This window comes from Cynoglossus semilaevis, chromosome 5, assembly GCF_000523025.1.
Source record: "Cynoglossus semilaevis isolate Cse_v1.0 chromosome 5, Cse_v1.0, whole genome shotgun sequence".
Classification (NCBI taxonomy): Eukaryota; Metazoa; Chordata; class Actinopteri; order Pleuronectiformes; family Cynoglossidae; genus Cynoglossus; species Cynoglossus semilaevis.
In genome coordinates this window covers 8,195,391-8,222,256 of record NC_024311.1, presented here as the reverse complement: position 1 = coordinate 8,222,256, position 26,866 = coordinate 8,195,391, and the positions used below count along the sequence as shown (strand labels likewise).

Here is a 26,866-nt window from a genome sequence, read left to right as displayed (position 1 = left end):
GGGGGGGGACACACGTCCTTGTACTGAGTCAGCGCTCTGATTCAGCAGGGGAGGTTTGTTTTTTTTTAAGCTCCAGTCCTTGAATCAATATTTCTTTTCAAGTGTCCATGTGGGAGACGACCTTTAATGAAGTCTGAAGACGACGAGTGGCTGTTGGTCTGAGAGACGTCACATCTGTGCTGCTGAGACACAGGTCCACTGTGACACTGAACTTCACAGCAAAAGTCTCTGCACATACATGTTGCCACAGGAGGCGCCATTGAGTGTGTCATTGCTCTGGGGCCAACAACTCCAACCTTCTGGTTGTAGATAAGTGTGACAGCTAGGGATGTCAGAAATCACTTTAATAATATCGGCCGACCAATATTATTGGTCCGATATTAGCATAATTATGTAATATTGGTAAGAATCGTAAAACGCAATACCCGGGTTTGGCCAAATACGTTGGAATCACTTTAAAAATATATTTCGCACAGATACCGGTTGACATATCGGATGAAATGGAAATTAAGTGTTGGGACAATATCGGAAATCCCTAGTGATAACCTCTACAGCCCAGAACCATTAGATCACAGTCTTGGTTTCTACATCCACTAGTTATGACCCAGACTGTGGGGCGTGGATCAGAGTTTAGGCCGATAATACTGCAGTACTTTTGACAACAAAACCTCAGTGTGTTTTTTGGCAGCTCAACACTTCGTACAGGAAGCTGCAGCTTCTTCACTTCTCACAGGATTTAATCCTGGAGTGAAAGGTTTAGCAACAAATATTGTTGCGAACGTTGTTACTGAGATTTATTCTGTCGTCTCCGTTCTCTTCTCTGTTTCTTTTCTGTTCATGAGTTTTTTTTGTAACATTTTTTGTAAAGTTTAAAAAAGGTATTTGTATTAGCACATTAATCGTAAAAACCTTTTGAAGGTAAGATACTTTGTTACTTCAAACTCTTCTCTGTCATCAGGAAATCCTTCTAAACCTACTTTTATATAAATACTGTAGTACAAGTACTGACAGGAAGAAGGAAAATCCCTGTAAAATCCCCAAATCCTGCTTTTCAAAAGTGAAGCCGTTGATGACAAACCTGAACCTGAGTTCCTTCTTCCACCTCATCCCCAAAACAAACATGGAGTCCCAGAGATTAGAGTTTCAGAGCAGACTGGTCCCACAAACATTAGGTTTGACCCCCCCCCCCCCCCCCCCACTTGAACACCTGAACCTGAAAGTACCACATCCGTTACGTCAGCGTTCCCCAACCGTTTTTACTCCTCGGACCAGTGCCGGTCCACAGCCCAGGGGTTGGGAACCACTGCTGTAGAGGTCTCTATTTACAAAATAAACTCATGTCATTTCCGATCACTGGCTAATTTATGTGAATGATCGCAAAGATGCAAATCAGGCGTGAACGAGACGCCATGCACGCTCACGGTGCACGATGTCAAACGACTCCGATGTTAAGTCGTTAGCTGAGAAGCGGCGTGCAGTGGGAGTGCTAACTGCAGGAATGTCATTCCAGGGAGTGTCCACAGAATCAGATGTCGGTTCCACCAACATAAGATCCAGAGAAACGGAGACGCAGAACCTCCTGTTCCTGAACGGAACATTAACGAGATTCTTTAAGGTGATGACATCACAGTCGACCACACGGTCGTATCTCGGCAGCTTTGATGAAGAAACGTCGTGATAAAAACACAAACTGGTCTCTTTTTGTCCCATCTCTCCTTCAGGTCTAGGATGAGGCCAAACCTCTGGGGTGGGTGTCATCTGATGCCCCTGCTTTACAACATAGTTTTAAGATACTATTTATAGAAGTGTTCAGTTCACACCTACGACCTGACGACAAATATGAAAGAGCCTTCGCTGCCCCTGCGGTGAGGTCAGAGTGGAGGTACTGCAGGGGCACGAAGAAATACACAAAGATTCTCCCCATGGTCCTAAACATGTTTAAATACACACGACAGGAATCCAGTAAGTACCACGAAGGGTGAAGCTGGTACCAGATGAAGATGTTATGTTCAAGTATTTGATGTTTCTTTGAATCGAATGATTGATCCTGGACCAAAGGTTGAGCAACAAGAGTAACAAGAAAAATTTGTCTTTGCAACATTGACAAGCAGACCAATTGAATACTCTTCCACTAGGTGGCAGAAGATGACTTCTAAAACTAAAGAAAAAGAGAGACTCGGATTAGTGTGTGTCTTTCTTCAATTCCTGAGATTATATCTGTGTTGTGTTCAACTAAACAGGATCAGGTTTCATGCCGAGTCCATATATTGAAACAGGAAGATAAAATATTTTCTTACATAAACATCATGACATTTTTTGATGGTGCACCATGGGACTTTTTTAATAGTATATATATAGAATAAGTAAATGATGTGTCGGAGCTCGGCTAAAGTTGGGGTCAACAGCTCCAACATTCAACTTTTCCGTCTTTGTCTCCACCACCTCAGCGTGGGTTCTACACACTCCTGCAGATGTCTGCAGATTGTGTGTGTGTTGGCTGCTGGTCCATTAACCTCTTTATCATCCACAGTGACGTCGTGCCTTTGAGCACTGTCTTAATATAGAATTAATTTACTGATATTAAAAATAAAAAAGTCGATTTTTTTTTAACTCTGTGGATGAGACTCAGTTCAGAGCCAAAACAAACCTATCAGTGCTCTCTAGTGGATGGATGTTGTAATGGACGGACACTTCGACACAGTCGGCATTTTAACAAACAACAAACCAATGTCTCGAAACGAAGCTAAATGTTTTTCTCTGACATTGTTTTTCTGCAGCGTCTTTTTTGACCCAGATAATCGATGTTTTCCTGACAGTTTGGCCACGAAACACCGACTCAGCTGCTCTTCCTTTGAACTGGACCCAGACTGTGACTCACGGCGTCTGTAACTGCAGGACAATCATCTCGTCACTGGCTGCTGAAGCCACGTCTGACTGTACTGTACAGTGGAAACACGGGCTCCACATCAGCGGGACTTCAGGGACCGTCCTGTCCTCTCCTCTGAGGTGGAGACACACTGACCTCTGACCCCCCCAGTTGGACAGAGTTTGCAGCAGTCGGTTGAACAGGTTGGGAACCGACCTCGTGACTGGTCGGCCCAGCAGGTTTGTCAGTGTGTGAGGAGAAGAGACCTGAGCCCTGACCTGGATCACAGTCAAACGTCTGGACACGATCAGGTCGTTTGAACCCACAACAACACATGTGATGCCCTCAGCCAATAAAAGAAGGGGGCGTGGCACAGGATATAGTGTGTGGAATGACAGGAAGTTGTGAGAATATCAACTTGACGACAAATAGAGAGAACTAGTGTCAAGAAAATCAAACCGGAGCCGAGAAACGCCAGGAGCAGGAGTGACGACGGCTGTCAGTCTGACTGATCAAATAATCACGATTATTACAGCACCTGCGATAAATTAGAAAATAAAATCTTGCTTGACAGCCCCAACTGAGAATTTGGGAGTGGGCAGGGGAGAAAAAGTTTAAAAAACACTGCTGTAAGGCACCAGCACTGACCACTAAACCACTGCGTTGCCCTGTGCACATTTTTCCATATCAATAATTCAATCATTTAGAGCAGTCACAAATCAAAACAGGTGAGAAACACTGACCCCTACCTGCTGATATTGATATTTATTATTGATCTATCCTTTCCAGAAGTTGATTCATATCCAATAATCATGATTAGTCATAATTAATTACAATGATGACTAATAATAATTTATCATGATAAATTGTAATTAATCCAAAGCCACCCCTAATTAATCAGATTAAAAATGTAAATCACATGACCAAACCTAGTATTTATATGGTTGAATTTTGGGGAATTCTTGCAGTTACAGCAGTTCACAGACTGCCACATAGGTGGCGCAATTAAAGATATGTGGTTCCTCTGGGAATCAAACCCAGGACTCTCTGCTCTGTTGGAGGGCAGACGTGGTAACCGTTACACCGTAAACATGTACATCTGATCATGTGACCAATAAACTTCCTGGACAAAATACTGCGTTCTTCGTGTACTTTTGACTCATTCGTCCAGATCTCAGCCCGACACCGTGTTCACTTTTAGCTTTTGAAATCATCAAAACATCGGACGTGGACAGTGTGACTGTGAACCCACTGACCCACTGTCTGTCTGTGGGATTACCCATGAACCACCAGACCGCACCAGACTGGATCCAGTCCACCGCAGCCCCAGGACACATGGACACGGTCATACAACGTCAGACTTCAAATCACTGGAACTTTTACCTACATTTTCAATCGATGTTGAGCTGATGTCAAAACAAGTCTGCGCCACATTCATACAAACACACAAAAACTGAGCCACTGACTGACAACCACACTGCAGATATATATTTACTCTACATATATAAATACATATACATTAAAATTAAATGAGAATAATAACGGAGTTCTTACCAGGCCTCCACAGGTGCTCAGTGACACCAGCGAGTCAGTGCGGTTGATGATGGAGCCGGAGTAGAAGCAGAGCTGCTGGTTGGACAAACGTGTGACCTCTGAACTCTGACCCCTGCGTCTCTCCTCCACCACGAAATCCCGGGACAGAAAGGTAGCGTCCCGCGTCAGGTTCAAATAAAGATCCGTGCCAAAAGCGGGCAGTGTCAGAATGATGTTGTCCGGGTCAGGGTGTCTTCCCCCGCCGGCCCCCAAGGAGCGCTGGCCGCGGCGCCGCACGCTGTGGTCCGTGGACAGGTGCGCCTCCTGGCCGGACAGCAGCCTGGGAACCACTTCATCTGTCTCCAGCTCCGACTGGGCTGTGGAGAAGAGGAAGAGGAGGAGGAAGATGAGGAGGAGGAGGAGGAACAGTTTCCATCAAAAAAAAAAAAAAAAGAAAAAGGGGAAAAAATCTCCATTCCTGCTCTGCCTCTGTGAACCGGCTGAACTGTGAGCGCTGCTGCAGCCACGTTCAACCCCTGAGCCCAACCGGTGGTTGGGGGCAGAGAGATGAAGAGAGTGTGGGTCAGAGCCCGGACACATGACTGAAGCTGAGGCTCACCTACACACGCACGCGCATACAAGCGCGCACACACACATACACACTCATACACACTGCACAGTCTATGGTGTGCCCTATCACCAAGCTGAACCTCACCCCGGTTCTTCCTCACCCACACCTCACCCTCTGAGCCCTGACCACAGAGATGACCACTGCGGCTCTGCCTCCTCACCTCCGGTCTGTGGAGCTGAGTGAAGTGAGTTAGAGCCGAGTTCAGGGGACGGACTTACCAGAGAAGGCGACCCACAGACAGAAGCCGAGCAGCAGATGGGTGACACGGAGGTGGTGCATGCTGCAGCGGAGCAGGACGGAGCAGCTGCAGACGAGCGGGTGTGCAATTGTTCCTAAAGTGGGAGAAGTTGGAGTAATTAAAGCTGGACTGACTCTGGAGCGCAGGAGTAGGACACGCCCACCCGATAGGCTCCGCCCTCTGCTGCTGCTCCAGTGGTCTGTGTACAAGCTGGCCGACTAATCCCTGCACGCTCATTGGTCCTTGAAGCTGTCAGTCTGTGTCGGGGGTTGAAACCCTACACGTGGTTTCGAGTGGAAGGAAGAAGGGGAAAAAAAGTGCATACAACTCCATACGTGTGTGTGTGTGATGGTGTGTGTGTGTGTGTGTGTGTGTTCCAAGTTCATTTTGGCGGGTGCCTTTACAACTTCAAAAAGCTCTTTGAGGGTTAGGATTTGGCAGGGCTGTTTGTAGAGACTCCGAGGCCCCGGGTAATATTTGAGGGAGGTGATGAACTACAGTGATGCAGACTATAGTGGTGAACACTGTATGTATATATATATATGTACACACATATAGATATCTATATATATATATATGTATATATACATATACAAATATATGCTGTATGTGTGTGTATGAAGCTAGGTCTGGTTTAACTACTAACCTGTGTTTAGATTACTCCTGACATTTCAGCCAATCACAGCCTGACCTGCGGCAGCAGCTGGTCTCTCTGTCTCTTCACTCTTCACCATGTGTCGTCGTCCTACAGCAGGAAAACTCATCTAATTGTTGAAGACATTTGTCATCATTGAGCAACAAACTGTCGCCTTCTCTGAAAAATGTAAATAACACCCGCCCAGCCCAGCCTAGCCTAGCACCCTCCCCACCCCCGCACACCCATGTCTGTCACAAGTACACAGTTTGAGGAACAGATATCATTTGAAATGACTGTGTCAAAGTCACTTTTAAACAAGGCTTCTGTTCTAATCCTGCCATATTGTTAAACACATAAGAAAAATATTACAAACACTATAAAAACCACAAGAGTGGGGCGCGGGGGGCAAACTCCTGGCCCGGGGCCCACTTTGTGGGATGGGAGGGCAAACTCCTGGCCCGGGGCCCACTTTTGGTCTAACTTTGGGGCTTGAAGTGGAACATATTTTCAAGTATTGAATATAAAATTATGTAAGAACGAGAACACAATGAATACCAACAGTCTCCACTGTAGTAAATGATACAGTATTCATGTTAATGAAAAAGTACTTCTTTCTATATAATAACCATTTATTTATTCAACATTGAAAACTGATGTGGCGTCTGGTGAACTGCAGGTGGCAGCAGAGGCCCTCAGCTCAACGGAGTTTGGGAACCCCGGTGTCCCGCCGACGGTCCCTGCACCACAGTTTGAGAACCCCAGCTTTCAGTGTACTCATCACAGGCTGTGAAAACTGTGACATCACCTTCTATTGAGGTTTGGACCTGAAGCTACACGAAGACAATAGAAAAGCCGTGTGAATTTGGCAGCAGCAGAGTTTGGACCAGTCCAGACAAATCCAACCAGAGTCTGTTGACGGGATTATTCCACAGGTGGAAGCCCGTGTTTAAAGTGACGCTTTGGTTCCTGAGCCACAGAACAAAGAGCCAACACACGAAGTTAACTCCTTAATGCTTCCTGTGAATCTGTTTGATACTTTATCTTACCAGTAGACAGAACCCACCACCAGGACACGGGAGTCCGTCAGCTGCTCACTGACCCACACCGCAGTACAAAGACGGGCTAATCTGCAGAGATGTGGACGGAGCTGCTGGTCGGCTACGTCTGTTTGGTTTGGCGGGTTGGTGCAGGAAAACAGGGGAAGAATGACGAGGAGTATTAGGAGTCTCACGGACCTCAGTGTTTGTCACGGTCTGCACTGAAGAGTGAAACTGGAATATTTATTAATTGTTGAAAAGTAATAAAATAAAACGACTGCACCAGACACAACCACGGCGGGGGGAAAATCCTGGTCTCTGCAAAACAAGAGGCCGCGTTTAGCAGCAGCAGCACAGATAATAAAATAATAATGATTAGCCGCGTTTAGCAGCAGCACAGATAATAAAATAATAATAATAATTTATAATTATTGTGAATCTGAACATTTTAAATTAATCTCCTGCCGCTTACAGCAGTAGTGTGAACCACAGGTGCCTCAATTTTCAGTTACACATGTCGACAGTCTGGTTTGACACAGCGATGATTGCCATCTGGTGGTCAACGGTAGAATTGCAACTAAGGAAAATGCGAATTTTACAGCAATTTTCTATAGGAAGGTTCACTTGCGTAGTCATTAAAAATTCGTGGGGGTGCATTTGGTCATGTTCAACCCTGAAGTACTCTGAAGTATTTTAATACAATATTTGACAACAACAGACGGTAGAGGATGTGGTGAGAATGTTCCTCTTCAGGAGGAGGTTCAAACAGGGACAAAGCAGGAGACAGCGGTGGTCTGTGTGGACATAGGTATGGATATGGGTCACATATTGGCAGTCTGGTCAGACATGGGCTGCTTTTGTCCACAGTGTGACTGTAATCTTATATAATGTCCCCTGACTTAAAAAAATCTAAATAAAATAAAATAAAATAAAAAAATAAGTAAAATCTGAGATTATAAACAATTGGAAATGATAATAATTATTTATTTAGCTACAGAGAAATGCAAATAAAAAAACAAAATAAACAAACTTCGTCCGGCCGACTGTACACCGACTGGTAATCTTATCTAGACAAAGAAGTAGTTTCAAGTACAAGTACTACAGTAAATCCGTACCTTCCAAGCAGCGACCAAGGGATTGTCATGTAGTTAAAGCCTACACCATTCATATTCAAACAGTGGCCCAGGGCCCACATGCGGCCCAGACACGACCTCAGAGTGGTCCAGTCTGAGGCCATTAGAAAAATGTGGAGAGAAACGGGGAGCAAAGCGACAAACTGTTCATGAATGCACCATGGCTTTAAAATGTGGCCCAGATGAATTTAGGATTAAAAAGCCCTGGTCAACAAGTCTCTCCTCAGGGTCGGGAGCCCAGGTTTGATGGCACCTGAATGAATTTATTCCAGTTGCTCTTTTTGTTTCTTATATTAGATAAAAACGTTGTTCTCATTGGATGTTCTTTTCCCCATAGGTTCAACACAGGCTAGTACACAGTCTTTGAGCGACTGAGGTCCTCTGGTGGAGACAAGCAGCCAAAGCAGCCATTTTTCTTCTTCCCGTTGACTGCCAGTCCATTGTGCTGCTTTGAGCCTTCGTCCTCTGTTGTGCTGTTCTCCTCCTCCTCCTCCTCTTCATTCTCGCTCCTCTCGTCTCCCTGCAGCTGGGACGCAGGAAGTAAAAGAAATATAAGTTTACTGGAGAACCAAACTGTTGGCTTTAACTCAGCATGCGTTGCTCTGGTACTTGTTTGCATAATTACAATAGTGAAATTTGCAAGAAGTTGTTGTTTGCACAGTTATTTGCATCTCTGTCTCTATTTGCTGTGTAATTGTACTGCACTGTTTATATCTATGTATATTTATATATATACACACATATATTTACATGCTGCTTGTACTGCATATATTGTATTTTTATCCTGCTACTACCTTTAAATTATCCTATTTTTTTTTACTTTTATTGTAATTGGTTGATATTCTTTAAACTATCTTCGTACAGTATATGTACATAATAAATCTGTGTGTACCTCATTAACTGAAATTGTTAGCCTATATAAACAAATAATAAAAACAAAATCTTCACAGAAACACTGTTTCAACACCTGAATGTCACTTAACCTACGTAGGAACATGACATCTTGGTTTAATAGCAGGTCGCAACTTAACAACCAACAATTTTTAGACGCATACCACCCCCTACTGTACTGGAGTGTGTAGTGTCACGGTATGACCAGTGACTTTTTGAGATAACGCAGCCTACTCCTGACCCCTTAATGCACGATTCATTTTGCAAATTGTCACGCATTTGTAGCGATTCTTAACCGATTTACGATGCATCGTTTCATCCCTTTGTGTATAGATATGTGTACAAAACAAGCAGTGCTGCCATACTTAAAATGTGTGGATTAACTATTGAGACGACTTGTGTTCTTTTCTTATCAGGATTACCGTGCCAAACAGGAACTTCTTCACCATCCGGAGAATTAGGTAAGCCCAAAATATGTGCAAACACAGCAGGATCACCAGCATCACATTGAAGAAGTAGTAGCCGAAGAAGGCAGGGTAGTGGTCCAGGGGGTAAACCCAGGTACAGTGGATGAGCCTGGAACACAAACAACAACACTTACACCCTGGTTTAAACAGTTGTAACCACGTGTTTCGTAGAATTCCTGCATTTCCTTTCATTCTCCTTTTTTAAGCCTTTCGCCAGGCTAATGTGGGTAGGAACGTGACATCTTGGTTTAATAGCAGGTCGCAACTTAACAACCAACAATTTTTAGACGCATACCACCCCCTACTGTACTGGAGTGTGTAGTGTCACGGTATGACCAGTGACTTTTTGAGATAACGCAGCCTACTCCTGACCCCTTAATGCACGATTCATTTTGCAAATTGTCACGCATTTGTAGCGATTCTTAACCGATTTACGATGCATCGTTTCATCCCTTTGTGTATAGATATGTGTACAAAACAAGCAGTGCTGCCATACTTAAAATGTGTGGATTAACTATTGATTTTTATCAAAATTACCGTGCCAAACAGGAACTTCTTCACCATCCGGAGAATTAGGTAAGCCCAAAATATGTGCAAACACAGCAGGATCACCAGCATCACATTGAAGAAGTAGTAGCCGAAGAAGGCAGGGTAGTGGTCCAGGGGGTAAACCCAGGTACAGTGGATGAGCCTGGAACACAAACAACAACACTTACACCCTGGTTTAAACAGTTGTAACCACGTGTTTCGTAGAATTCCTGCATTTCCTTAAAAGAGAATTTTAAGCCTTTCGCCAGGCTAATGTGGCCTTTGTCGAGGAGTTAGAATATAATTCAGACAATAAATCCTTCAGTTGGTTGGGAATAAGCCGAGAGTAAAATTATGACTTTGTCTTTCTTCAATTGCTCTGAGTGTATCAGCCTTGAGTTCAACTAAACAGGCCCACGACCCAGAAATAAGATCATCGTATCCATTACATACACTTTTCGTTTGGTGGTTCACAATGGGATTTTTCTAATTTTTCTAATATGTTGCGAGGCTCAGAAAATGTTGGGAAATGCTGGTCCATGCTAACACATGGTGTCCACATAACATTGATGTTTTCAGCAGCCTACCAGAATGGAAAGATGACCAGCCGTGTCACCATGAACACTGTGGCAAAAACCACAAAGATGGAGTGGCTGATGTCCTCCCTCTTGGCGTAGTTGAATAATTTTGCAGACTAAAAAAATAAATAAAAAGAAGACTCACAAAATGTAGCATCTGAATCCAAACTTCCTGTTTAACAGTCACCAAAAAAAGCCTTATTTAAGTAGAAACTTCAGTCTGACAGAAGGATAAACATAGTAAATGTTTCAAAGACGGCAATAAAAAATACTGACCTCCAGTAAAACATCCGAGGCGTCGTGGACGAGCATCACCAGCGTTCCCACTCGGATGTAGTTAACACACCAGGAGAAGGACAAGAGGACTAACGTGGCCAGGTGGTGGATGATCTGTTCCTTAAAGTCCTGGAACATAGAACCACAGCAGTCAGCCAACATGGTGGACCCTCATCATCAGGGCCCGCTCTTGATATAGGCCATCGCCTACAGCGTCATCTGCTGGAGGGGTACCGCCAGTCAAAAATTGTATGAGTAGGAGTGTTAGTATGTGTGTGTTTTCTCTATCTCACAGTCTGTAGGTCCACATTCTGATGCTTTATGCCAGTGATTCCCAACCACTGGGCCGTGGCCCACTAGTGGCCGCGAGGGATCATGAGGTGTGTATTTATCGCATATGGCTTTTCTTTGCTCGTCAAAGCATGAAAGGCAGAACAATTAAATACTCTAGGTGGCAGCAGATGGCTACGAAAACTAAAAAAAATAATAATCAGAGCTGCTGAAGAAGATCTTTGTGAGTGTCTTTCTTCAATTCCTGCCAGTATATCAGCGTTGTCTTCAACTAAACAATTTTTTGGTCATTTAAACTAGAAGATTATTATATTTCATTACATAGACTTTCAGTGAAATTCTGTTTGGTGGTGTGTTGTGGCTCAAGAAAGGTTGGAAAACACTGGTTTATACATTAGAGTTCTTGACTGTGAAGTTCCAGACTTTACCTTCCTCTTGACGTCAAAGGTGATACTGAAGAGCAGCGAGCCGTAGAAGCTCATCTCCAGCATGTAGTACCAGTACTGAGACTCCAGCATGGACTGCAGAGAGAGAGAGAGAGAGAGAGACAACGGGGAGCAGTGTGAAACATGAACCTACAGAAAAGCTCAGACAGGAGGTCAGTCCCTCAGGGGCAGGCTCTTTGTCCCGGTCTGTATTAGCTGGAAGGCAGGAACTGTAGAAGAATCTGTTGTTCATCCTGCTTTTCACAGCAACAACAAACTGATAATAAAGCTGAGGCTCAGTGACATCGTCATGTTCACACTGAAGACCCAGTTCACACAGGGCTTAAGGTCCATTCAGTGAATCTGTACCTGCTCTGCTGCACGGGCATCTCTGCAGAGAGGATAACTGAGTCAAAAAGTTCTAAGATCAGAAGTTTCCATCCAAAAAAACGTCCTTTTTATGTCACATGGTTCTGTACCTGCTCTGCTGCACGGCCGTCTCTGCAGAGAGGATAACTGAGTCTAAAAGTTCTAAGATCAGATGTTTCCATCCAAAAAAACGTTCTTTTTATGTCACATGGTTTAAATGACAATAAACTTAAGTCAGAGTCTGAGTCTGACATCAGAAAGACAGACAGGAAGTTGAACAAACCTGCTTTGGAAAATCGGTCCAAACTTCTCGGACGTCATAAAACCACTCTTTCTGCAAGAAAAGAAAAAAAAACATTTGTATAATGACTCTTCAATGATGTTTATGGATCAGGCTTGGGTTGCTGGTTCAAATCCTCGACCTGCGGTGTGTCGAGCAAGCACAACATCTACCCAGGGAACAATCAAGTGCAGCCCACTGCTCCAGTGTCACGGGTGGGTCCAGGTCAGGGAAGAGGTTTCGTTACGTCTAGAACTGTTTTCACAGATGTTGATTCCAGACTAAATGGAACTCTTTCATACTTACGTCGTACAGAGCTATCACTCCTCCAACGAAGGCCCCCAGGTAGAAGACGAACCTCCAACTGCAGGGAGCAGAGGAGGGACTTAGGTTCAGGTTTCTCTGAAGAGGACGTATCATGGTACTTTTATGCACATTAATATGGTTCCTTGATTTCTAAGTTAAATCAACACAAAGAACTCATCACAGAACTGTTTAACAGCTCTGTTTCAAATGACTGGTTTGTGTCTTCGTTTTTAAATGATAATAACTGCATGCTCCACCCACATCTTTGAGGAGGGAAAAAACCAAGGACAGCTTCGTGTAACCATGACAACGATTGGCCAGTGAGAGAGAAATAACGGCCAGTAAATTGGCAGATTTTAAAAGAGTGCAAGTCCCTCTTTCGGGTCCATGTGTGGCAAACGTATAGTATGCTATTCTGTCAGGTATGGTAAATCGTCAGGACAAAGACTGACGCAGAAGAAGGAGTTTGTCAGTGGTCATACTGTATGTGGCTAACCAAAGTTGTGCAGCCTCGATGACCGGCTCCCCCTAGTGTTGTTACAGATGACATATAGCTGCTGTGCTAAATGAGCAGTGTGCAAAATATCAGTCTCCTTTGTACCACACTATGGTAGTACCATAGTAAAGGAGTACTCACCAAGCCTCTCTGAACTTCTTGAGGACTCCGGGACAGTCCTGGTTGCGTCTTCTTCTGAACCAGCGTTCCACTTGTCTGACTGACAGACTGCTCTTCTTGGACAGCCCACTAACCTCTGACTGGTGGTGAACAGACATGGACGAATGTCAGTGGATTCTGACCAGAGGGACGTTCATAAACATGGACGCCACGTCTCAGTACCAACAAATGTCTCCAGTCTAAACTCTGACCAGTCGCTCTTTAGTCTTTCATTTGTCTCTGCGACATGTACCTGAGTGGGATTTCTACTCTGAGTGGTGTAGTACAGTTCCAGGACGGAGTTGTCCGGTGCTTTCCGATGAACCCTTTGTCTAATTCCAGCTAAGTGTGCTAGCGGCGTTGCTATCCAGCTGCAACAGAGAAAAGACAACAGGGTGAAATTGTAACAATTTGAAATAGTTTGAATAAAACACGAGTCATCATTTTAATGCTGTGCCATATGTTGTACCACAGTATTTTACTGTAAAGTCATTTAAATGATTTGAGCTACTGTAGTTTCTGTCCTGCTCCAGTGACACTCCATGAACCGTATGCAGTGAGCCGTGGTGCAGCTCTGTGATTGGTCAGCTTGGCACTTACGTCTCAAACATGAATCTGATGAGCAGAAACATCAAGGCGTAGGGGACGGTGACGTAAAGATCCGAAGCCTTGGCGTAGACCCGGCCGTCCCTGTCCTCTAGGTCCGTCCACGTCAGGTTAGGGGGCAGCCAGATCCGGTCCCACCAGAACCACTCATACAGTGTGTTGTACATCTCTGCACACTAGTACAGCTGCTGTACAACTGCTAGGATGAAAGGAGAGAGGAGTTCAGTCAGCTACAGGAGCAGGTCCATAATATAGGCTAATCAATGTTATCGGCCCGATATTAGCATAATTATATAATGTCTGAAAGAATCATTATCGGTTTTACCTCCGATAATGATTATCAGATAATGAATCTGAAACACCCGGGTTTTGGCAAATTTGCTGGACTCATTTGTGGGGTGTTGAGAATAATTTTTTGGGGGAAAACTGCTGCACATATCGGAATCGTAAAATGACGTGTAAAGACAATATCCGACACTAGCAAAAAGTCCCTAATTATGTGTATTATTACTCTGTGAATATCCACTGTGGCTGCCTGTGGCTGAGTGGTTAGAGGACGGGTCTTGTGGTTGAAGGGCAGAGGTTTGAGTTTACAGTCAGTCCATTCTAAGCATCTTGGAAACATGACGTTCTGTGTATAAACAGTATCTGTGTGTCCTGAAACACACACAAGTACCGAGTCATGGGCGCCTCCCAGTGGTGGTGCAACTCGTACAGCTTCACAAAATCGGTGACAGGCTTGTAATTAACAAACAGTTCCTCTGTACGTAACATCCTGGGTCTGACAGAGTACCCGACATGACAAACCAGATGAAGTTCTTCCTGCAGAGTGAACGATCTCACGTGGTGTTTACCCAAGACTTTCACTCTTTACATTAAACACCATTTCCTCCAAGTGTGCTGCACATGAGTCATTCAGCTCCAGGCTGGTCTGCTGTTAATTACCAGTCATTAGGTCATGGCATAATGATTAATGATGATGTCGGAGCAGCAGGAGGGGAGACAGTAACTGTGAGTTATATTCTCGCAGCTGGCTGCAGCGAGCAGAGCGCTGTCACAAACACTTACTGCACTCAGGCAGGGTTTATGAAAATCTGTTTTTGCTGAGCAAATATTGACCCAGTGCTCCCTCCCTTACTGTGAAGATCAGCTGCCACACCTAGTCACACACTCCAAATATATACAAAGACAAAAAGCAAATCATTTCCATAACAAAGGAGGATCAGAAGTGTGTGCCAAAAATGGGGGTTTGGTAATTAAAGCGGTACTCACGAAGTCTGAGAAATAAACACAATGATTTCTTTAAAGTTTTTACATCTGGATTAATTAGGGTCAGCACGTAATATTAACGTCTCAGTGTTGAAAACAATTCTATTACAATATTGTTTTCATTTAGGGTAAGCTCGGCGCTTTTAATAGTTCAAAAGTCAAGGTTCAGGGTTGAAAATATCTTTGTTATCAGCACGGATAGCAGAAGAAAGACAAACAGGAACACAAAGGTAGATTATGCCCAATAAAATAATGTCATATCATTTACAGCTGAGGGGAGTTGTTTCTGCGGCTGATAAACGATAAGGTGAAAATAAACAAGAACAAAACACTCTTTTTCTGCCCAGTTTTCAAAATTCTCTGCAAAAAAAAAAAAGAAAGTACTGAAGAAATGTGTTCATTTTGGTCAGAATGATCGTGAATGGAGTACTGAAGAAATGTGTTTATTTTGGTCAGAATGATCGTGAATGGAGCAAAATGTGTTTATTTTAGTCAGAATGATCGTGAATGGAGTACAGGTGTATGAAGAAATGTGTCAAATCCATATGAGCTCATGGTTTGTTTGTTCAGTCTCCACCCTGGGTGTAGTCCAGCCGTAGATGATCTGCTCAGTGAACGGTCACAGACATGACCACGTGGAGAAGCACCGTGGAACTGTATGTACAAACACTAACAGTCCAGTCCTGCAGCTAACATATAATGTCAAATCTAGAATGTTCTTTCTTCCACTTGAGCTGTTGATCTTCTTCTTCCTAAGGTGGAGCTCTGATGTAAGAGTGGGTGGATGTTTGGTTTTAGTAACGCAACATGAGATTATTAAAGTTAAATGAATCTGAAATCCAGCTGCTGCTGTTGCTACGTTTATAAACTGCACTTTCAGTAATAACATAGAACTCAGTATAAGTTACTTCAAACTATCATACTGTACATGAATACATTTTTAAAGAAAAAAGAACGTATTTACAGTATACTGTAAATATATATACAAAATACAAATATACATACATATATAGTTATATTTATATATGTATGTAAATGTATGCATATTTACATATGTGTATATATACATATATTTAGTATACATATATATATATAAATATAGACATATTTTTGTTATTATATATTTGTTCGGTGTTATATATGTATATATATATATATATGTGTATGTATATATATACATTCATACAGTTAATTGTGACAATCTGAATTAAGCACAGTTGTAGATATGAGTGTGAATGCTCCAGCAACAACCTTTGACCCAGAAAGGAGATGAGGATCAGATATATATATATATATATATATATATCTGTTCCTAATCTCCTGTCTGGGTCAAAGGTTGTTGCTGGAGCATTCACACTCATATCTACAACTGTGCTTAATTCAGATTGTCACAATTAACTGTATGAATGCATATATATACATACACATATATATATATATATACATATATATATACACACACACACACACACTGATAAAAATCAGTTCCGTCCTGTCCTACAGCAGAGACTGTTTTTTCCCCCGTGTCAATTCTCTCGTCTGCGCTGCTGCTTGTCTGTCATGAAAACAGTGAGGTTGTTTTTTGGGGCCACATGCGGCCCGCCTACCACTATTTGACACCTCCGATCACCACTGTACTCCACACAAAATACCCTCTAAACCCCCAGCGTGTGTTTGTCGAGGCTTCAACAACATAAGGTCAGCGGCCCAGCTTGTGTCAGACCAGATCAGGTCAGTAGGTCTGTGACTGACAGTCTGACTGACTCAACAGACAAATGGATTGTTCAGGACGGCAGACTAATTATTATAAGTCACAAACAGTGAGTTATTAGCATAGTCAAGCCATATATTTACTAATATACAGCAGGAGCAACTGCTTTTTAAGAGGGAGTTAGTTTATCACATTGTGCTGCTTAACACAATATACAGTTCACATTTAATAAATACTTATATATTTGCATGTAAATACACTTATATGCTTATATGATGGATTTGAAAAAGTCTCTCAGGTGTGTCTTTATTTGTTATCAACTGTACTGTAATGTTGGAGAGATGACAAGCCTCTCTTGCGTCATCTGTCCTGGATGAAACCAGAGTCTGTGTCGACACCGATCTGACCCCAGAGCTCAAATCCAAGTGCACGCAATTACAAAAAAAAAAACTTGTTCTTGTTTAGCCTACATGTACTCGTTTTCCTGCAAACAGCTTTAGCAGCTTGAAATGTTTTGTTAATGTGAAGTGACAGTTGACGGGCGGGTGCGGGTCAGCGGGTGTGTGTTTTGTTATCCCACGACAGAATGAGCACTGACCCTAACCCCCTCAGGGGTTCACTCAGAAGAGCATTGACAAAACATGTTGAGCTGGCATGAAGTAGATGTTGACTCCAAACACAGATCAGTTTCAAAAACAAACAGATTTGTGCCTGTGAGACAGAGCAGAGGGACGCACTAAAACTATTTCAAGAGGAAAACATCAAGAGTTCCTAGAAATATCCTCACCTCTAAAAACCTCAAAGACCCGCTTCTCTACGGAGGCAATACTGTGAATGAGACGACAGGTTTTCACTCTTGTCGTTCCACGTACGAAGCTGCTGATTCAACAGAGCCAAACAGATGTTTGCAGGAGCCAAGGTGATAGGACAACACCACTCCTCAAACATCTCAAAAACCTCAGAGCCGACTCAATTACCGACCGACGTCTTTTCAAGTCGACGGCTCAGGCCGTGTTTGCAGCAGCAGAGATAGCAGTTCTCAAACAACTCGTTTGTAATCGTAGTCCAAACACTTGACCTTCCAGTGAGAAGCTGAGATGTTACAGAACACCTGTGTTGATCTTTGTGAGGACACAGACGTCATTATTCTCCAGTCAGCCGTGGAAATCTTTACAGCAGGAGTTCCTCTCTAACTACATAGGTGTTGATTTAAAAAAAATAACTGCAGGAGTTTGTTTTTTTTTTAAGATAATTCAGTTAATAAAAAACAAACTCTGAGGATTTCTAAGTGTGTCCAAGGTCACAGTAAGAGCCTCAGTCCTACCTTTTTTGTCAGTGCAGCCAGTGGAGGAGGATCAGGGAGTTGTTTCTAACTGACTCGCTGCTCTGTCTGTTACGGGAAGTAAAGGTAGATGGGAAAACACTTTTTTCCCCCTGGTCTCAACCAACCAATCCCTCCTTTTTGTTTGACATTCCTCATGGTCACACCCATTCCAGCTTCAACTACCTGGAAAGAGCTTTTTTCCCTCCCCTCCAGGAAGCAGGGTGAGGGTTAGTGTATTGTCACAACATAACTACGTTTCCCAGTCTACACTCAAAGGATCAAATAACCTTGTTAGCAGCATTGTTCTGGGTGAAGTACAAAAGACAAGCTCCTCCAGAACTGCTACCAGCTAACAACTACCTGGACACAGAGGACGTTAGTGACGTGGAAGAGTTGATTTTAAACCAGAGTAAATAGAGATAAGAGGTCGTTGTGTAGTCACAAAGTTTACCTTTAAAGTCTTTGAGAAGAAAGAGATCAATTAAAAACAAAAAAACCCACAAAATATATATAATATATTTGTAGTCAATATATATAAAAATGCCTATATATATATATATATAAACATGTTTATAAATATTTATATGTATATCTATATTTGCATCCACATACATATCATCATTCATATAAATATATAAACACATACCATATACAGTATATCTACATATATACATATATGTACATATTTATATATACATATAGAGTATATATACATATATACACATATATACACACATATATATACATAAACACATATATATACATACAACATATTTATTGCTGAAAACAAAACCTGCCATGATGGCGTACATCAACTTTAAGTGAGTTTACAGTCTACTGTCTCTAGGTCTAGGGCGGGTTTGTGTACTGACAACTCAAACAGTACTGTATACTCAGAGCCCAGCTAAATCAACACGGCCTTTGATGATGCTCTGAGCTAATAATTAACTTGAAGGTCACGTGGAAGCGTCTCTGGAATACTCCTGGAGGAAACACCCAGAGCAGCAGGGCAAAACACTACACAGTATTTGTAACATGTGTAGTATTATGTTCATGATGTACTACAAAAAACTTTACTGTCAATAAATGGACAAAAGTGGTTCTAAGATTATCCTCAGGTTTGATAAAGTTTCTGCGCTGATGTTGGTAAACAAATCATCTCCATCGTTTCCTTAACTCTCCTTGCCTTTCCTTTGTTTCCCCGACCGATGGTCAGGGTTTTCATTGGCTGTGTTAGAGCTGGACAGTTGGACAAACGAGGAAGACAAAGTAATTGTCTCCCATCCTTGTCCTACAGTTTTGTCCCGAGTTTGTTCCAACCTTCCAGCAGACTGTTGTCTCCAACTGCTGTGCCATTATCTCCATCTGCATTGTCATCTTTTAATTTTTCTACTGCCATCTGTTGGTCATGTGCATCATGATGCATCTCTACTCCTTTCTTTTACCAAAATACGGTGCATCTCTACTCCTTTCTTTTACCAAATATTTCTTCACATTCCACAACGTACCTAACATGTATTCTTCTTCTTCATCCTCTGGCCTTCACTGCAGCTGCTGTTTTTTAGATCAGAGGTGTCAAACTCAAGGCCTGCAAGCCAAATGTGGCCCGCCAAATCATTCTGTGTGGCCCGCGGGATCTTAAGTGTTTAAAGTCCATGTTGACTTGCGGGATCTTAAGTGTTTAAAGTCCATGTTGTTAAGTTTCTTAACTTGGTATAGTTAAAACCAGCCCTTCAAGGGGAACTGTATCGCTGATGTGGCCTCAGGGTGAAAATGACTTTGACACCCCTGCTGTAGATGCTTTACTGCCATCTACTGGTCACCAGGTTTGATACTTTTTTGTCCCTTGGGTGTTATTTTTTTAGTGACTACGTGTCAAACATATTTATTTTGAATGCATGCCTTTGAGTGAGCGTTTTGATTGTGAAGTTGTACAAATCGTAAAGCCGGATGTTTGCTTTTCAAATTTGCACAACACTGAATCGCAAAAGCCCACAACGGAGCAGCTCGAACCGTTGTGTTACTCTTCAATGGGTTTTGACCATAGTTTGACACTAGTTTGAAGACTGTTGGGAACAGACGTGAACCTGTGCTAACAGCTTTAAGAGTGAAGAGGGGTTGTAGGGGAAGAGTTTCTTCGTCCGCAGCCTCATCACCACCGCTCTCAGCTCTGACAGACAGGCCAGGGCTCGGGCTGATGTTTCACAACCTGGGATCTGTCCTGACTGAGGAGCCACGGCAGTCAGAGCCCCCGTACATTCAGAGGAAGTATATTGTTTGTGTTTGACGAACGCCGTTGCTTCTGCAGTTTCCTGTTTCTCACACACAGACGTAGCTGGATCCACTTCAGAAATGTCCATATCTTCTGACTCAGATTGGTCAGAACTGTCGTAATCTACCAGGCGAATCGCACCGCTTGGTTCCAAAGGTGGGTTCTGGACAGAGGAACACTCAGCTCCACTCGTTCTGCTTTTGCGAGTCACCGACTGCTGCAGTGCCACCGGTCTGCGTGACTTGTCAACTCGTTGACACGCTCTGCTGAAACCCTGCCAGTCATTTATGACGTGCTTGAGATAGCGCACAAAGTAGTCCAGGAAACAGGTTTCTGCAGATATGAGGAAGTCCAGGAGGATGCTGTGGTCGAAGGAGATGCTCTGCAGCAGGAGCAGGAAGTGACAGTGAGGATTGCAGCTGGAAGCACAGGCTGCCTCCTGCTCTGCCACGTCATCCAGCCCAGATGACGGTCTGCGGGAAGAAACCATGGTGAAAACCTGTCCCTCTGAGTTCGGTTGTTCTCTGACTAGGACACTTCACACTGCAGCGAAGGAGCATCTTCTAAGGCAGGGCTGTCAAAGTCAAATTTCACACGCGTGTTCTAAGGGCTGTACCATATTCTCAGTTGCTGACAGATTATCCAACAATAATGTGCTGAACATGTTGTGGAGCCTTGAGTTTCATTTATGTGGTCTGTATATGAACATCAAAGTCATGTTGAAGTAACAATGTCAACTACTGACACTGTCCAACATCCAGGTTCATTATTGGCTCTTATGGAGCTGCTTCTTCTTCTCCTTCTACCTCTGACGTAGACAAACGCTGGCTCGAATATATAAAACTTAGACAAACGCTGGCTCGAATATATAAACTGTTGGAAGTGTTTGTTGTCCAGTGTCCTGCCAGTTTACCATACCCAGCAGAATGGCATACACTACATTAATGCCCATGTGACCATCAGAATCTGCCAATTTAACTGCAGCCATATTTCTGTCACTGCCCAAACACTTCCATGGTTTAGTGGTGTTTCCCCCAGTGGAAGACGTCCCCGGGGGCTTGAGCTGCCCCCCTGCTGACTTTGGTGAGGGGTAAAATGCAGAGATTTGGTTGTGTGCTGTGTCACAATCACAAATAGTTCACTTTATTTCCTTAATAAAATATAACGCATTGTTGAACGTGGGGGCGGGGGGAATAACTATGATTCTTGTAAAAACCTCTTGTCAACAGAATCAAGGAAGTAAGTCTGAGGAATGATGTCAAAGCCACCACATTCCTCAGACTTACTTCCTTGATTCATGTCAAATAACAGAATACGGGGACTGCACCTTTGGGTCAAGTGTATCAAGTTCTACTGCACGGTCAAAACTGAAAGGACATTAAAAGGACTTGAACTAGGTCCTAACCTGGTGTCAAAGGTCATCCTCTAGAATTCTACAAATAAAGAATTATCTGAGGGAAACAGGGTTTAGATTTTAGATTTGATAAATAAAGATTTTTGTCCATTTGCCTCAGACCTTTTTAACTTCTTCTGGTATAAAATGTTTTGTTTATTTCCTTTTAATAACAGCCAGATTTCATGACTGTGTTCTAAAATATCAAAGATAATGTTTTACCTGTGATGTTGAAATATGGAGAGCAGGGCTTTGGCTGCCTCCACCATGTCATCGTCCTGCTCTCCAAACAGCACACTGACCCAGTGACACAGGTGGGTGACGTTCCTCAGCTCCAAACTGCTCCGCCTCAAGAAGGACCACAGCCTCTGCAGATACCCATAATCCTCTTTGGCACCATCTAGAGCTGCTGCTGCTGCTGTGGGAGGACACATGGAGGAGACATTAGAACAACCACTCCAGGTATAGCTGACACATCTGCCCCCTGCTGGGGACATGCTGCTGTACAGATCAAGAAATTTCTATTTATTGAGCCAGACTATTTGCAGTCTGCTGCAACTGTTCATATTAACAGTATTACAATAATTTCAAATGTAAAATAAACAATAAAGTCAAGTATATCTATCTATCTAGTGTTTCAATATTTGTTTGGTCCTCACCAGGTTTCCCAGCCCAATGAACGTGGACCTCCATGGACTTGAGAAGAAGCAGACTGACGGCTCTCAGCATCACAAAGTCTGCTTCTTCACCTCCATCTCCTCCGACGTGTCCGGTTCCTCCGAAGAACGACACAGACTTTACTTCAATACTCTGCAGCCAATCATCCTCCACTGCGGTCAGAACGGTCTGAGCCAACACGTTCACATCTGCATCAAGCTGCTGGTATTCTGGGATGTTAGGTAGAACTTCTCCGGAAGTCCAGTCCTCTCCAGACCTTTGAAGAACGGTTCGCTTCAGAAGCAGCAGAACTTTCTTCTTTACAAAGTACTGAGAGGAGCCGCTGATGACAGCGAGGAGAGCCGGGCAGCGAGTGTGGACCAACCTCTGACTGGGCAGACTGAAGCCACATCTCAAACCTGACGCAGTCAGAGCCTCCAGTAAGTCCAGTAGGAGACAGAACGTTGTTTCCCAGTGATTGCTGCTGGTTTTTGGAAAACTCGTGAAAAGTTTCTTCCCCTCAGGTAAAAACTCTGAACACAGAGCATTTAGACTGGAGTCAAAAGATGATACGAGGCTCCTCACCACTTCTAAATGAAACCAAAAAAAAGTGCATCATCAGAAAATTAGATGACAAGAATCACATTACTAATAGAATTGTCAGGGGTCAGGGGTCAGTCAACTTGAGCCAGAGTGTCATGAAGGGGTTAAATAAGGCTCTTCACGGACTTGACCCAGGTTACTGGTTAATGGGTTTGGAATGTCTGGAGTGTTATGAAGGGGTTAAATAAGGCTCTTCACGTTTATTTTCATTATTTACATTTACTTTTTTGTGAAAAATAATCTGTTAACATTTTTATCCTTATAATCATGTTACATAATCATAATTCAACATTGATTGATTGTGATTAATGATGATTAATACCTTGATGAGATGACTTCAGGAGTCTTTTTAGGACATCTGTGAGGGACCACAGACAGGAGTCCAAGTCAGCTCCTGGGACTGGACTCAGAAACGCCTCCACACACCTTTGCTGCCACACTGCATCAACGGTACCCTGTGAAAATAAAATACTGATGAATCACTTTTAATTCCAGTCTGTAATACCAGAAGAGGGCGCTCTAACAGGCAACTGTGTACAAACCAAGTTGTCCTAACCTTGGTCAGTGAGTCAGTTTTTAGGTAAAAAATAGGGATGTCCAATGTTAACTTTCTGCCTTGGCGAAACCAAGGCATTGCGTTATCGGGTTTTCATTATCAGAGGAAAAACCGATAAGGATTCTTACAAATTACAGATTACATAATTACATAAGTATGCTAATATTGGCAGACCGATATTATTAATTGTTAGCATATTATAACCTCCTTAGAAATAAAGCAATCAGTCTTACAAGTGAACTACAGCCATTCAAAAGGAAACATACCATCATGGCAGTACAAAAGAAAAACAAGTGGGAAGTGATGATGCCAGAGGAAAATAACAAATTTGTCTACAAATCAACAGTTAGTAAAGACCACTTTCAAGCCTATTTCTAAATGTGTCTCCACCCTGTTTCTATTTAGTACCTACAGATTTGAGGATGTGATAGACAACATATGTGGACACACACTTGGCACCAAGATGACGGATGATCTGGTCCTCAGTCTGGAAAAGATGGACCTGACAAGAAAAGACATTATCAACCAGAGTGTGTTCAGAGACGGCAGCTCAGTCACCAAAACACTTCACTGAACTTTATTTAAAACACTGTGCAAAGGAAATGCAATTACAAATTAGTGAAATCAAATTTAAATACATTTTCCTTTCTGCCCTGTCCCCAAAGAATTTGTCCCAAATTTAAAATTCATAAACAGTAGAAATGTAGGTATGCAAAGTTATATTAAGTTATTAATTGAATATAAATTTAAAAAGCGAAAAAAAACGATTGTTTTTTCCCATTGCAGAAAAAATGAAAGGAAAACATCAGGACATTGAACCCTGACCAGTGAGGACACTCCGGGGCTGCAGGAACTCACCAACTGCGTCATGACGTCCATGTCGCGAAATAGTTTTATTAAACACGTCTCAAAGAAGAGTGTGACGTCACCAGGTGTGTCCTGAGTCAGTAAGAGGTTCATGTTGTCAATGACAGTCAGACTGATGCAGCACAGCTCCGAGGTGCTCTGCTTCTCGCTCTCCACCTTCACGTCCTCGGCCGTTGAAGAGACGAGACCGCACACAGAGGAAAATAACACAGCGGCCACATCAGCGGGGCTGTGTTGAGGACACGAACCCGAGATGAGACACCTGTACGTGTCGGTCAGAAGTTTAAAAGAAAAACTCATGCTGCTCCGTAAACTCAAACTCCGCGGCTCTTCTTCATCCTCCACACCAACAGTGGACTATTCTTCTTCTACTGTATTGGGCCGCTTCTGCTTCTTCTTTAGTACGTTCATTAAGAATAGATTTAGTACATCACTGCCACCTATTGGAGTGGAATGAAGTTTCGAGAAAATGCATTTCATTCAACAAACAAATTAAGAATGGGCATGAACTGAAAATTTAAATAGTTAAACGTGTACGGATATCGATGTACATGCTTTTCATTTTCACTATTACATGTGTAACTGATATTTAATTCAATGTCAATACTGTCAAGTCAATCGAGAAGAAAATATGTTGCGAGTGCTGTACTGTATGGGCTGTAGAAGCAAAAAGAGAAAATATGTTGATGTACTGTATGGGCTGTAGAAGCAAAAAGTTGACTCGACTCTGTCCCAGCTCCGCGTCACACTCCTCTACACTTGGTGGCAGTAATGCACTCAAACGACGTTTGTCTACCATGAGTAAACGTCTAAAAGCAGAACGAAGAAGAGACTGCTCAGCAGCTGTATGTGTGTATGTGTGTGTAGATGTGTAGATGTGTAGTGAAAAACAAGTGGGGATCGGACAGCCCTGACTCACTTTACTTCTGAAGAAGGCCAGCAGAGTAAGAACTCACGATGCCTGCGGTCTCTAAAGGAGACGGGATGCGAGGTCTGGCCGTGTTTATCTCTGACATCAGGAACTGTAAGTTTGATCTGCGCCCGTTTTGGTGACTTGTAAGTCAGCGCGAAGTTGGCTTCCGATTCGAAGGAGTAAGGGGTGGGTTTAAGGGAAAAACGTTTTTTCAGGAATGTACAGTTAAAAAAAAGCCAGCGCGACTTTGGGATAAAGCAGACACAAAGAGTGTGACGTTTATATAAATTGTTCTTTCTTTAAAAAAGGAGAAAGACATGTGTGACTTTATTGACAGTCGGTTAGTCAGTTCTAAAACCACTTACATAGATCAATCCCATTTACTTAAGACGATAGTCGTAATGATTTTACGCTAGAATTAAATACAGTTTAATATAGTAAATACTGCGTTTTGAACATATGTAAATATATCATGAATGGTAGGTTCGAGTAATATGACAGGTCAAGTAAATACAATCTTTTTAAAATCAGAATCTAGTCCAACACGGTCTAGATACGCCCAAGCAATACATATTTCCCTTTTTAACTCCCCATCAACACAATGAAAAGTTAAAAAAAACATGAATATATATTACATTTTCTTTACTGACTGAATGTTTGTCTCATTTTCGTAGTTTAATTCTGTATCCCCATAAGTTTCCATTAATTCTCGCAGTAGGCGCTAACGTCAGCTCTCGTGGCTTTGGGGTTTCTTTCTAGAACATGTCAACAACTTCTGTAGTTTGTGGAGTTGTATTATAATTGGACATTGAATAAATGGGACAGAAAACCGCTCAGTTTGAGAGCGTTTTCTCCTAATTTAGTGTGGAGTTAGCTTCATGTGGCTAACGTCATGTAGAAGGGCGTGGCTCGCGTCGCTGAAATTGCACTGGAAGAGGCTGAGTCGGCAATTCTCCGTGAACACATAAGTGAATTTACGTACGTATATATATATATATATACAGCCACAGGAAGCACATATATTTATATATATACACTAGTCACACAATATCAAGTTATTACATTTTATCAAAAACTGTAATTTTTAGCTTATTTTTTAAGTAAAAGTATCAATACATGTAATACTAATTTCATCATTCATAAATTATTTTTCATTAAATTATTTACACAATATTTGACAATAAATGTATGCTAATAATCACATTATTGTCTCTTCATGGATTTAGTCATTAACCAAGAATAACTTTAGTTAAAAAACATTTTTATTGTGTCCGATGATAAAATGTATTTAGTTAATAACAATGCTATTTTACAATGTCACGACAGGAGACTTGGCAATGACGTCAACGTCCATCACCAGGCTCCTACTGGATTATTATATGTCGATCACAAATGTACAATAATTAATTTTATCAGTCTTTCTCTGGAAAGGCATTTTTTCAAAAAACATAAAATGTTTTTACTTAGTGGGAAGATTACTTACTTTGATTTAGTTTGAAACACAGTAGCTGCTGCTGAAACACCGCCTCCTCCCGTATCCGCACACATCCCAAC

At 42.5% G+C, this 26,866-nt stretch overlaps 3 protein-coding genes across 12 annotated transcripts in view; 1 reads left to right on the top strand and 2 right to left on the bottom strand.

The window, feature by feature from the left end:
• Positions 1-5,309, bottom strand: part of adamts17 (ADAM metallopeptidase with thrombospondin type 1 motif, 17) — a 42,138-nt gene extending 36,829 nt beyond the window's left edge. The window contains exons 1-2 of the mRNA XM_025055863.1: positions 5,249-5,309; positions 4,421-4,776 (exon numbers count right to left, since the gene is read on the bottom strand). Of these exons, the coding sequence (XP_024911631.1) occupies positions 4,421-4,776; positions 5,249-5,309 (417 nt within the window). The remainder of the gene's footprint in view (positions 1-4,420; positions 4,777-5,248) is intronic.
• A 2,591-nt stretch (positions 5,310-7,900) lies between these two features.
• cers3a (ceramide synthase 3a) lies at positions 7,901-25,024 on the bottom strand. Of its 9 annotated transcripts, none has more exons than XM_025055509.1 (11): positions 21,939-22,077; positions 13,742-13,946; positions 13,395-13,512; positions 13,124-13,242; positions 12,487-12,544; positions 12,184-12,234; positions 11,535-11,627; positions 10,816-10,944; positions 10,549-10,655; positions 9,971-10,124; positions 7,901-8,601 (listed from the first exon to the last, which is right to left on the bottom strand). In XM_025055509.1, exons 2-11 carry the CDS (start codon positions 13,912-13,914, stop codon positions 8,425-8,427), a joined length of 1,179 nt encoding a protein of 392 aa, XP_024911277.1. In that variant the 5' UTR covers positions 13,915-13,946; positions 21,939-22,077; the 3' UTR covers positions 7,901-8,424. The 9 variants fall into 9 exon arrangements, with proteins under 9 accessions (XP_024911277.1, XP_024911278.1, XP_008308519.1 ...); XM_025055510.1 differs by having other exon boundaries at positions 13,742-13,943; positions 21,939-22,076; XM_008310297.3 differs by lacking the exon at positions 21,939-22,077 and adding an exon at positions 18,052-18,503 and having other exon boundaries at positions 13,742-13,943.
• A 75-nt stretch (positions 25,025-25,099) lies between these two features.
• Positions 25,100-26,866, top strand: part of LOC103378929 (AP-2 complex subunit alpha-2) — a 13,828-nt gene continuing 12,061 nt past the window's right edge. Inside the window, exon 1 of one of the 2 annotated variants that reach the window (XM_008310301.3) lies at positions 25,100-25,423. In XM_008310301.3, the coding sequence (XP_008308523.1) occupies positions 25,357-25,423 (67 nt within the window). In that variant the 5' untranslated portion in view covers positions 25,100-25,356. The remainder of the gene's footprint in view (positions 25,424-26,866) is intronic. The other variant, XM_008310302.3, reaches the window with a different exon arrangement.

Coding starts and splice junctions, on each gene's coding strand:
- cers3a (XM_008310300.3), bottom strand. CDS start 24,699: ATGAGTTTTTCTTTTAAACTTCTGACCGACACGTACAGGTGTCTCATC. Junction 22,135..22,375: donor TCATTGGGCTGGGAAACCTG/GTGAGGACCAAA, acceptor GTCCTCCCACAG/CAGCAGCAGCAGCTCTAGAT. Junction 20,797..21,938: donor TCCATATTTCAACATCACAG/GTAAAACATTAT, acceptor TTCTTCCCGCAG/ACCGTCATCTGGGCTGGATG.